The sequence below is a fragment of the Sorex fumeus genome, unplaced genomic scaffold (assembly GCF_029834395.1).
Source record: "Sorex fumeus unplaced genomic scaffold, SorFum_2.1 ptg000003l, whole genome shotgun sequence".
In the NCBI taxonomy this organism is placed as follows: domain Eukaryota; kingdom Metazoa; phylum Chordata; class Mammalia; order Eulipotyphla; family Soricidae; genus Sorex; species Sorex fumeus.
This window is the reverse complement of record NW_026606060.1, coordinates 47,471,580-47,484,908: the sequence shown is the minus strand read 5'-3', so window position 1 is coordinate 47,484,908 and position 13,329 is coordinate 47,471,580. Positions and strand designations below refer to the sequence as shown.

The 13,329-nt window shown below is 39.3% G+C and overlaps 1 protein-coding gene across 2 annotated transcripts in view; it reads left to right on the top strand.

Annotated features, from left to right (window-relative positions):
- Window positions 1-13,329, top strand: part of BLTP3B (bridge-like lipid transfer protein family member 3B) — a 93,138-nt gene that overhangs the window by 42,327 nt on the left and 37,482 nt on the right. For both annotated transcript variants that reach the window (XM_056116333.1, XM_056116338.1), the window contains 4 exons: window positions 2,714-2,797; window positions 4,997-5,179; window positions 5,750-5,868; window positions 12,550-12,691. In XM_056116333.1, the coding sequence (XP_055972308.1) occupies window positions 2,714-2,797; window positions 4,997-5,179; window positions 5,750-5,868; window positions 12,550-12,691 (528 nt within the window). The remainder of the gene's footprint in view (window positions 1-2,713; window positions 2,798-4,996; window positions 5,180-5,749; window positions 5,869-12,549; window positions 12,692-13,329) is intronic.

Here is a 13,329-nt window from a genome sequence, read left to right as displayed (position 1 = left end):
ATCCCTATAAGGATACCCATGACATTCTTCAAAGAAATGGAGCAAACACTCTTGAAATTTATATGGAACAATAAGCCCCCACGAATAGCTAAAGCAATTCTTGGGAAAAAGAAAATGGGAGGAATCAACCTCCCGAACTTCAAACTGTACTACAAAGCAGTAATAATTAAAACAGCATGGTACTGGAACAAAGGCAGAACTGCAGACCAATGGAACAGGGTTGAATACACTGACATCTCTCCTCAATCATATGCTCATCTAATCTTTGATAAAGGTGCAAGTAATGTGAAGTGGAGTAAGGAAAGCCTCTTTAATAAATTGTGTTGGCATCACTGGACGGCTACATGCAAAAAAATAGGCTCAGAACTCTGCCTAACACCATGTACAAAAGTAAGATCAAAATGGATTAAAGACCTCAACATCAGACCAGAAACCATAAGGTACATTGAAGATAAAGTTGGCAAAACCCTCCATGACATTGAAGCTAATGGTATCTTCAAAGATGCCACGCCACTGGCCGAGCAAGTGAAAACAGAGATAGATAAATGGGACTATCTTAAACTAAGAAGCTTCTGCACCTCCAAAGAAACAGTGACCAAAATACAAAGACAGTCTACAGAATGGGAAAGGATATTCACCGAATACACATCTGACAAGGGGTTGATATCCAGGATATACAAAATACTGGTTAAACTCCACAAGAAGAAAACATCCAACCCCATCCAAAAATGGGGCAATGAAATGAACAGAAACTTTCTCAAAGAAGAAATCCGAATGGCAAAAAAGCACATGAGAAAATGCTCTACATCATTAATCATCAGGGAGATGCAGATCAAAACCACAATGAGATACCATCTCACACCTCAGAGACTGGCCCACATTCAAAAGAACAAAAGCAACTGATGCTGGCGTGGATGTGGCGAGAAAGGGACACTCCTTCACTGTTGGTGGGAATGTCCACTGGTTCAGCCCTTCTGGAAAACAGTATGGATGGTGCTCAAAAATTAGAAATTGAGCTCCCATTTGACACAGCAATACCACTCCTGGGAATATATCCCAGAGAGGCAAAAATGTATAGTCGAAGTGACATCTGCACTTGTTTGTTCATTGCAGCACTCTTTACAATAGCCAGAAACTGGAAGAAACCTGAATGCCCAAGAACAGATGACTGGTTAAAGAAACTTTGGTACATCTACACAATGGAGTACTATGTAGCTCTTAGAAAAGATGAAGTCATGAAATTTACATACAAGTGGTACAATATGGAAAGTATCATGCTAAGCGAAATGAGTCAGAAAGAGAGGGATAGACATAGAAAGATTGCATTCATCTGGGGGATATAAAGTAACAAAGTATGAGATTAATACCCAAGAATAGCTGAGATCAGCACCAGGAGGATTACTCCATAACTTAGAGGCCAGCCGGGTATCCTAGAGGAAAGGGCTGTTCAGATAGAGAAGGGAGCACCAAATAAAGGATGTTTGGAGGATCCTCCCAGGAGGGGAGATGCATGTCGAAAGTAGACTATGGACTGAACATGTTTGCCACTCAATGCCTCTTTTGCAGACCACAACACCCAAAAGGAGAGAGAGAACACAGGGGATTGCCCTGCCACAGAGACAGGGGGGATGGGGGTGGGAGGGATATTATCCATGGTAGTGGAAAATGGGCACTGGTGGAGGGATGGGTATCTGATCATTGTATAATTGAAACCAAAGCACAAAAAATTGTAAATCTACAACTTTAAAAAAAAATAAAATAAAATAAAATAAAGGGGGAAAAAAAAACGGGGGCCAGAGCGATAGCACAGTGAGTAGAACCTTTGCCTTGCATGTGGCAGACCCAGATTTGATCCCCGGCATCCTATATGGTCCCCCAAGCTCTGCCAGGAGTAATTTCTAAGTGCAGAAACAGGAGTAACCCGTGATCATTGCCGTCTGACCCAAAAAGCAAAAAGACCAAAACCAAGCAAAAAACCTACTATACACTATTGGGTGTGTGACTTGATCCTCTTTATTAAATTTGTTTCTCAATTTCCTTATATAGAAAATAGGGCTCATAATAATAGAGTATGTCTTATAGGGTTATTATGAGGAACAAATAACTATACCTAGTAAAAACACTGTAAAAACAGTGATACATGATAGGGCTGGAGCGATAACACAGTGGGTAGGGTGTTTGCCTTGCAAGCGGCCAATATGGCCGACCCGAGTTCGATTCCTCCACCCCTCTCAGAGAGCCAGGCAAGCTACTGAGAGTATCTCGCCCGCATTGGAAAACCTGGCAAGCTACCCGTGATGTATTCGATATGTCAAACACAGTTACAATTGTCACAATGGAGACATTACTGAGCCCGCTCGAGCAAATCGATGAACAACAGGAGGACAGTGACAGGACTGTAAATACACTTTTGGGAGAACAGTCCCTGGGTTCATTTATGAGAGCCTGCACTCTTACCAGTGACCTACATTCTTAGCTAGGTTCTGTAAATAGGACTGTTCTGCTATTTTTATATCATCACCTTAATCTGATGCCTTGAAAATAACATCAGCAAATAAAATATTCAATTGTGCTTCCTAAATCCTCAAGGTATTATCCTTTATAACAGAGATAGTTATCACTTTCTAGACTGCAAGTGTGCTAATTTTCTGTTCCTGATACTAGCTTACAATTTCTTTCACTTTATCTAAGTCTCATCTTTTTTTTTTCTCAGAGTCAAACAGACGTATCACTGGAGGAGCTATGCAACTGTCTTTTGCCCAGCTGACAATAGATTATTATCCTTATCATAAAGCAGGTATATATTGCAATTTCTTTGAAACAGATAAATCTTGCTCTGAAATTAGGAAGCTGGTTTATTTCATTTTGTTTTATATCATTTTAATTTATTGTGTTTTTGAAGGTGAAAATAGTGATATTAAAGAGGTGCCATTATTTGTCCTTTCAGTATCAAGAGATCTGTAATAATCTAAATATGAAACTCAGAATACAGAGGAATATGTTGGGGTGATTTTATTAATTGTGACTAAACTCAGCTACTGTGTAGAAAGTGGAGAAACTCCCAAGCAATGCTCAAGATGTCTGGGTACAACTTCTGGTGATTCTTGCCTGGCTGGGTCAGACTGTCCAGTGGTCAGGCCTAGTTGTGCAGAGCGACATGGGCCAGTGGTACTGGAGGCCACCAAGCTAGAGACAGTGAAGTGCGCGGGGTTGAGCTACATAGGTTCTTGTACATAAGAGTCATGTGTCCCTGACCACTAAACTGTCTCCCCAGACTGCGAGTAATTATTTTTGAACAATTTGTGTTTAAAATCACAAAAGAATATTTTGTAAAGCAATAACTCATTTTAGCTAAATTATAGGATAATTCCAAGAACTTCTAGATAAGCCTAACTTTCTAAACTTCATCAATAATTAAGATATAATAAACTATTATTATTTTAATTTTGGGGACCATCTAATGTTGCTCAGCAGATCCAGAAGCTTCACCAGTGATCTGCCAAACTGGCTTGTGGGTCTGTGCAGGGGCCTGAGAGTGTGATGCTACTTTGGCTCTGTGGTGCTGGGGATTATGCAGGCCACCTCAGAGGTGCATGGGGTCTCCAGGCCTCCACCTGGTAATACTTGGAGACCATGTGTTGCTGGGAGTTAACCCCAGGTTGGTGCTCTTAAGTGCGCTTTGCTATCTCCCCGCCCCTTAGTTGACTCTTTAATAATCAAGTATTAGTGGATGTTTTTTCTTCCAAATAGTAAAAACAAAATGGTTGTCATTTCTTTACTGTTTGTTTTTGAGGCCACACCCAACTGTGCTCAGGGCTTACTCCTGGCTGTGTGCTCAACGATCAGTTCTGGTAATGGTTAGGGGGTGGACCATATATGGTGCCAGGGATTAAATCCAGATCACTCACCTGCATTGCCAATACCTTGCCCATTATACTATCTCTCCAGCCCAAATGTTTGTTTTCTATATCAGCACTGTTTGGAGGGCTAAAACTTTCTGACATCAGTAGATTTTATTTTATTAATTTTTTTTTCTGTATGTGGGGGCCACACTATGCTTGGGGGACCATGCGATGTCTAAGACTGAACTGAGTCTCCCATGTATGAAGAATGCACTCCAACCCTTTAATCTATCTCCCCACCCAAATTTTATTTTATTTTTTTAATATCAGAATATTTTAATTATCCTATTTCACAACTTTACTTAGCATGATGATATATTTTTCCTGTTTTTTTTTTACTATTTTTATACATTTTATTTTCATAAAGGAGTTCACATTAGTTCATTAAGAAGGGGGGAAAGTTTTTTTTCCTTTTCCTTTTTGGGTCCCTCCACAGCGATGCACAGGGGTTACTCCTGTCTCATGTACTCAGGAATTACTCCTGGCGGTTCTTGGGGGCCATATGGGATGCTGGGAATCGAACCTGGGTTGGCTGCTGCTAGGCAAATGCCCTACCTGCTGTGCAATTGCTCCAGCACCCAAATTTTATTTTCTTAACCCTTTTATTTTCATATTACCTGTTTTAGGTGAACCTAATCCTGAATTTAAATTTTCTTCCAAAGAACATACATGGTTATAGGTGATTGTCCATTGATTGTCCATTTTTAGAATTACACTGGTTGTATTTTAATAATCCTTATCATTTTTCTGGATAGTTTTTGTTAGTCACCTTACAAAGTTTTTGATAAAAGAATTTTTTTCAGTTGTGTTATTTTGGAAATTATGTCCAGTGGACCTATATATAGTAACATTCAGTTATCAATAGTAGTGTTTCTAATAAAAACTTTGATATTCTGTCCTGGATGAGATTCTAGATAAAAGTTCTCACGTTATTCATTTTTGACTATTTCTTATGAAGATTTCAAGTCTGTAGCAGGTGAAGTCTCTAATTTTATTGGAAGATTAAAGGTCATGAGTAAATATCATGTGAAGTCTTCTTTGAATAAATTTAAATGGTGCACTTTTGAGTGGAATATCTGCTGTTCATTTTACAGGTGATAGTTGTAATCATTGGATGTGTTTTAGTGATGCAACCAAAACAAAAAACGGATGGGCCAATGAGTTGTTACATGAATTTGAATGCAACGTTGAAATGCTTAAGCAGGCTGTAAAGGATCATAATGTAGGTTCACCACCTAAGTCCCCAACACATGCTTCTCCCCAGAATACACAAACAGGTATTTTACCTATAACAACATTACTATATCCCCTAATATTAATTGTGTATATTTTCTTATGTAATCATATCATTTTAAAAATAAATACTAAGTTTATTTAAAGTCTAAAAATCTTATATTTAATTAGACCTGAGATTTATATCAAAATACTCTTTAAATTAATGTGATTAATAAGAATAAATCCAAGGTAGAATGTTGAAGCTTTTAAATCTCTAGTAGATCAGAAATTTAGCCAAAAGTTATTATATGAGAGTGTCTTATGTGATATAAATATTCTTCTGACTTTAGGAATAATCACAAAACACAACATTTTTTTTAACATATTTCTATGACAGTTTATATATAAAGTATTTCCATATACTTGGTTGAAGAAATTAGAATTTGAGCCCAGATATAACTCAGTGGTAGCCTACATATTTTGACTATGTAAATTCTTCAGTTTGATTCCCAGCACTAACTTTGTGGCAATAAAGAAGTAGGATACATCTATATTACTAGTAGTTGTCTTAATAAAAAATTGACTTTAAAAATAAATTGCAAATAGCTGATAGGAGCATTTGTTTCCCACAGAGAAAAATTCAGTTCTGAAAGGGACATCCGGAGCACCTTCAGTATTATCTCAACAATTCAAAACTAAATTAATGTCCTGTTCCGTTGTGGTTAGACTGGCAGATTTCAATATATACCAGGTATGTTGTTTTTAAAATGAAATCTTCTGATAGACACACGTTTTTTATCTCTTGCAGACAAATCTTACAGATACACTATTTAAAGCCATTTTGACCATTTTTGTGAAATGACTAATTTAGACATGATAAAAGTATCAGTTCATTATTTTTTGCGAAACTGAGCCTAACACTGTGTAATATTTGTGATACACTCCTTAAATTACCCACATGCACAAAAAATTCATGAGAAATGTCATAAACCTCATTGAAATAACGTTATATTCAGAGTCACATATGATGGGGGAGAGAGAGCATTAAGTGGGGTCTGCCAAGGTTTCAGAGATCAGCCTTCTAGCATGGACTGTTAGCAGTATGCATGAAAGTATTAGCCTATGTAGTTCATTCATTGTATAGTCAGACTGGTATCAGTGACTCAAAGATTCCCCCATTAAATCCTACCCCAGAACAAATGAACAGAAATATTTTCATTAAGTGGACTGAGTAAAGATGATAATTTGATAATTTGCAGTGTGTTCTTTTAGGTCAGGTTTTGGCCAGCCCAGGTCCCCTTTGGAGCATAAACTTTATCAGTTGCGGACCTATGCATCTGCCATGAGCAGTAATTTTTTTTGTTTGTTTCGTTTTTTTTTTGGCTTTTTTTTTTAGGCCATATCTGGCACGCTCAGGGGTTACTCCTGGCTCTGCACTTAGGAATTAATCCTGGTAGGCTTGGGGGACCACATATGGAATGCCAGGCATGAACTCGGATCCCTTTGTCAGCCACATATAAGGCAAATGCCCTATCTATTGTACTGTGGCTTTGACCTCCAAGTATTACATTTAAAAAAATTATAATTGCCTCTAAGAAACAGGGACAAAAGCCTGATTTCTTTTTTAGAGGTGGGTTACTTGCTACTTAGGATCTCAGTGGAACAAACAAAAATACTTCTTTTGCTTTATTGAATTATCAAATATTGACTAGACTGAGAATCTATTTTATAGATAGCTAAGAACTCTATTCTAGCACCGGGGAGATAGCTCATAGAGCTGAAGCACATGCTTTGATTGGAGAGAGCCCCTGGTTTGATTTTTGGCATCACACAACCCCCTGAGCACTGCCAGGAGTGACTCCTGAGCAGCAAGCCAAGAATAGTCACAGAACACACTTTAAGTGTAACAACAAAGCAGTCTATTATTAATACTTTTAAATTTGTTTTTTATTTTGGGGCGATATTAGCTATGCTTGGGGTTCTGCTCCTGGCCAGTGCTTAGGGCACTGTGATCAAGGCGCAGACCCAGGCTTCCTGCATATAAAGCCTGGCCTCTAGCCCAGAAAGCTATTTGTCCCACCCCTCCATTTACTTACTTAGACTACAGTCATGTAGCATAGTCTAATATCACAATTCTTGAAACTCACACACTAAATTGTATAATTTAATTTTTTATTATTTTATTATTATTATTTTTTAATTAGAGAAAATATCACATGTATTATGATTTATAAATTATTCCAGTTATTTTTGGTCACTTGTGATTTTGAAACTGAGTTGAATTTTAACAGTTCTCATTTTTCTTACTGATTTTCAACTGTGGCCAATTTAGCTGTCCTCTCCATCCGGATACTTGCCAGTGTCCAATGGCTGTTTTAGTTGTCACAGCTAGAGGGAGTTACTACTGAGACTAGATACTGCATAGATTTCTGTGGCACATGGGACAGCACTAACAAAAAGAACCATCTGCTTCAAATGTCAGTAGTGCTAACTTTGAGAAACGCAGACAAGTTATTTTGTTCTTGAAAAGTTGCTTCTTTATTTAGTTCTATATGTAATAATTTTCCTTGAAGTGGGTTTGAATAAATAAATTCATATGGAAATGAACGAAAAGGAATCACCCAAAATCACAGTGATTGAAAGTGAAGTACACAGTGAAATCCAGTAGGGGCTGGAGAGACTGTACAGGGGTTAAGGCACTTGCTGTGCCTGAGGCCTAACCCAGTTTGAATCTGGCACGGTATCCCTGAGCAAAGCTGGAGTGATAAGCCCTGAGTCCTAAGCACAGAGCCATCTGGATGTGGCTCCAAAACAGAAAGGTTCTATATACACAAACAGAATAAAGTATTTTTATTTGTTAATTGGGTAGGTGGGGGGCACATCTGGTGCTTCTTAGGGCTTACTAAGAAACTTCCTGTTCTGTGCTCAAGGATCACTCCTGGCAGTGCTCGGGACCATATGCCAGGATGGAACCTGGGCTGGCAGTGTGTAAGGCAAACACCCTACCTGCTCTATTACCCTCCAGCCCCAGAATGAAAGATTTTTAATTGAAATAAAATACTTTGTTTCTATGAATTTAAATTATTTTAACTGTTAAAGGAAGAGGGCAGTCAGCTGTTGACAGCTTGACACTTTAGTTGAAGGGGATTTGTTTCCATGTGGAGACAACAGCTTAGATATGTAAGGAAATGACACCAGTTGATAAAAAGTATAGATAATTGGAAGACATAATTAGCCACTTACACAAGAAGAAACCATTGAAAAAAATTTATCCCACTTCATGTGAGAAATAGACATATTTATCAATGAATGAAAACAAAATCAAAACAAATTGAGATATTCATCTGAATCTACTAAACAAGCATGAGCAAATGATTTCTTTGAAAGCTCTTGTTTTGGTTTGGGGCAAATTAGCATATACTTTTGCTTGGAGGCCATACCCTGTAGTGCTCAGTACCTTTATATGTTATTCCTGACTCTGTGCTCAGGACTCACCCTTGGTGGAACATAAGGGACTATTTGTGATGCTGGGCATTTGAAAGTGCAGTGATTTGTATATAAAGCAAGTGCCTTAATCCCTGTTCTCCAGTCCCTTTTATTTATCTATTTTTATTTTTTTATTTTGTAAATTTTTTAATGAAACACCGTGAGATACAATTACAGACTTACACACTTTTGTGATTACGTTTCAGTCATACAATGGTTGAGGACCCATCCCTCCACCAGTGCCCATTATCTGTCACCAATGTTCCCAGTATCCCTCCTGCCACCCTCACTCCTTACCCCACTGCTGCCTCTGTGGCAGGCACATTTCCTTTTATTCCCTCTCTCCTTTTGGGTGTTATGGTTTGCATTACAGGTATTAAGTGGTCGTTGTGTTTGGTCTAAAGTCTACTTTCAGCACACATCTCCCATCCCGAGCAAGCCCTTCAAGCGTCCTTTGCTTGGTGGTTCCCTTCTCTATCTCATCTGCCTCCCTCCCGCATGTGATGCCAGCTCCCAAGCCATGGAGGAATCCTCCTGGTCTTTATCTCTACTATCCTTGGGTGTTCATCTCCTATTATGTTGCTTTATATTCCACAAATGAGTGCAGTCCTTCTGTCTGTCCCTGTCTTTCTGATTCATTTCACTTAACATGGTACTCTCTATGTCAGTCCACTTATATGCCAATTTCATGACTTCATCTTTTCTAACAGCTGCATAGTATTCCATTGTGTAGATGGACCAAAGTTTCTTTAACCAGTCATCTGTTCTTGGGCACTCGGGTTTTTCCCAGATTCTGGCTATTGTAAATAGTGTTGCAATAAACATACAAGTGCAGATACCATTTCTATTGAATTTTTTTGCATCTCCGGGATATATTCCCAGAAGTGGTATTGCTGGGTCAAATGGGAGCTCAATTTCTAATTTTTGAGAAGCGTTGATATTGTTTTCCCAAAGGACTGACCCAGTAGGCATTCCCACCAGCAGTGAAGGAGAGTCCCTTTCTCCCCACATCCGCGCCAACACTGGTTGCTTTTGTTCTTTTGGATGTGTGCCAGTCTCTGTGGTATCAGATGGTTATCTCATTATAGTTTTGTTCTGCATCTCCCTGATAATTAGTGATGAAGAGCATTTCTTCGTGTGCCTTTGGCCATTTGGATTTCTTCTTTGAGAAAGTTTCTGTTCATTTCATTGCCCCATTTTCTGATGGGTTGGATGTTTTCTTCTTGTTGAGTTCAACCAGTGCCTTGTATATCCTTGATATTAACCCCTTATCAGGTGGATATTGGGTGAATATCCTTTCCCGTTCTGTGAACTGTCTTTGTATTCTGGTCACTGTTTCTTTTGAGGTACAGAAGCTTCTTATTTAAGGTAGTCCCATTTATTTACCCTGTTTCCACTTGCTTGGTCAGTGGTGTTTCATCTTTGAAGATACTTCTAGATATCTTCAAAGATACCTTTAGATACCTTCGATGTCATGGAGGGTTTTGCCGACCTTTTCTTCAGTGGACCTTAAGGACTTTGGTCTGATGGTGAGGTCTTTAATCCATTTTGATATGACTTTTCAGAATGGTTTTAGGTAGAGGTCTGAGCCCATTTTTTGCATGTAGCTGTCCAGTTTTTCCAGCACCATTTGTTAAAGAGGCTTTCCTTACTGGTATCCGACAATATCGATTTTAGGCTGAAAATTAGAAGGGTCCAGTCCCTTTTATATATTTTTTGTTTGTGGGTCCCTCAGGGTTGTGCTCAGGGGCTACTCCGGAAGCCCTTTGCTCAGGGCTTACTTCCAGTGGGCTTAGAGTACCATATGGTTCCCTCCATCAAACCTGGACCTCCTGCATGAAAGCATGTACTCAGTTTGTTGAGCTACCACTCTGGCCAGTGTTTACAGTTTTGTTCTGTGATTTGGGTTTTGAACCATACCCAGTGATGCTTAGCTCTGTGCTCCAGGCTCTGTGCTCAGGGGTCACTTCTGGAATCTCAGGGGACCATATTGTAAGCTGGGGATTGAGATCAGCTGCGTGCAAGGCAGATCTCTTACCTGCTATCTCTCCCAACGTATTTCCTGTAATTATAAATGTGCTGCTTTAAGAGGAAAATGAAAAAGCACAATAAGAACCTTAAAACTAATGGTCTTTTTGGAAAACTTGGGACATCAAACTGACAGAAGCAGTTACAGTTGTATTATTTGTATAGCACTGTAGAATTGTCTTCTTGTTGTTCATTGATTTGCTTGAGCGGGCACCAGTAACGTCTCCATTGTGAGACTTGTTACTGTTTTTGGCATATTGAATATGCCACGGGGAGCTTGCCAGGCTCTGCTGTGTGGGTGGGATACTCTTAGTAGCTTACCAGGCTCTCCGAGAGGGACAGAGGAATCGAACCCGGGTTGGCCATGTGCAAGGCAAACAAACACCCTACCCACTGTGCTATTGCTCCAGCCCATTATTTGTATAACAAAATTTATTTTCATTTTTAAGTATATCAGAGCTGGAGCAATAGCACAGAGGGTAGGGGTTTGCCTTGCACGCAGCCAACCTGGGTTCCATTCCTCTACCCCTCTTGGAGGGCCTGGCAAGATACTGAGAGTATTTTGCTTTCACAGCAAAGCCTGGCAAGCTACCCGTCACATAGTCTATATGCCAAACACAGTAACAACAAGTCTCACAATGGAGACATTACTGGGCCTGCTCAAGCAAATCTATGAACAACGGGAGGACCGTGCTACAGTGCTAAGTATACAATTCACTAGTGTTACATATGCTCACATTGTTGTACTGTGAAGGGAAATCAGATTTCTGTACCAATCAAATGGGCCTGTACCCATTTTAATGAGGGGTGGTCTGATTCCTGTGAATAGTCATCTGGCTATCTTTCTGTTTTCTGCTCATTTCCAATATCATGGGAAGCCTGGCTCTTGGTCCTGCTTGTGTATCACCTTGTCCTGTGTAACCCAACACGCTTTCCATTCTTGAGCATAGAGATCCCAGCTCAGACCATCTCCTAGTCCAGTGATGAGCCCTGTGTACATATAAACTGAATCTGCGGCCTTGTGCCTAGCCTTTGGATGTGACTCTGCTAGTCTGTCACCTGTACTAAATAAATACATTTATTTTCTTGTTCCTCCTAGTGTCTATCTTTGTCTGTTCCCTTTGCTGGACTCTTGCAACATTTCAGTCATCACTACTGATCACCTCCTTAACTCCTTTACCTTAAAATGAAACTGTTTATAGTGTATTATTTTTCTTAATGTTAAATTATGGTAAGGAATTGTTATAAAGTACTACTGGGAAACGGGCTGGAGCAACAGCACAGCAGGTAGGACATTTGCCTTGCGCATGGTTGACCTGGGTTTGGTTCCTCTGTCCCTCTCGGAGAGCCCAGCAAGCTACCGAGAGTATTCTGCCTGCATGGCAGAGCCTAGCAAGCTCCCCGTCACATATTCAATATGCCAAAAAAACAGTAACAAGTCTCACAATGGGGATGTTACTGGTGCCCGCTCGAGCAAATCGATGAACGATGCCAGGACAGTGCTACAGTGCTACTGGGGAAACATTCTTGTCTTAGGACTTGAATCTGTCTGTGACTCAGCTATTTATTTGTATTATCTTACAGAAGTAGTAGTGATTTTTAAGGATCAAAAAATAGTGAATTTTGGTGTTGGAATATTTAATGCCTGTACCAAATCTTTGTAAACTATGGTGTTTAAATAAAGTGGGGTGAGGGGAGCAATAGTAAATCTACAAGGCCATTGTGCAACTTTAATTTTGTAATTGTTTAGATCCAAAGAGGTGATATGTTTCTGAAGTTGATTGGTGTTTAGCTTTAATATAATATTGGAAATGCATTATTAGTATATTACTAGAGTTTTAAGAATTTAAAGTAATGCTCATGCATATAAGTAATTTGGGGAGGGACTTTTATTCAGTGTTACTACATTATTTTTTAGGTTTCTACAGCTGAACAGTGCCGTTCTTCTCCCAAAACTATGATTTCTTGCAATAAAAAATCCTTGTATCTTCCCCAAGAAATGTCTGCTGTCTACATAGAATTTACAGAGTATTATTATCCAGATGGAAAAGATTTTCCAAGTAAGTGCTTTTTTCTGTTTTGTTGTTTGAGGATACTTGGGGGATTATTGTTTTTTTGTTTCATCTCTAGCTAAGGTAACCTTTCAAATGTAGTATGGAAAAGGGGGCTGGAGGTTGGCAGGGAGACGATTTAGAGGGCCAGTCTCCCAGCACTGTGCGAGGTTCAAGGCAAACCCAAGCAAAACCAAATCAGGAAAAAATATGTAAAAGCCCATGATTCTTCAGCTTTTTTTAATGTTTATTACACATATAACTCTAATATTTTAGCAGTTTATTACTTCTTAACTCTTAGTTTCCCTAGCTTCTTATAAACTTCCTTAATGCCAGGAATCAAGTAGTATTTATATAAGCTTATGCTTCATTTTATCCCTTAGTTTAGATTTTTTTTTTTTTTTTTGGTTTTGGCCACCCCTGGCGGTGCACAGGATTTACGTTTGGCTTTGAAGGGGCTAAGGGACCACAAGGGGTGCTGGGGATCAAACCCAGGTCAGCAGCATACATTGCAAGCACCTTACTTGCTGTCTTGTCTCTTTGGCCTTGTTGAGCTAACTTTTATACCTGGTATTTTTTCCCCTCTTTTTCCTTCTCTTAACGGGGTCCCACATTTGATTGTGGTGCTTTCCCCAAGGGGCATGGCC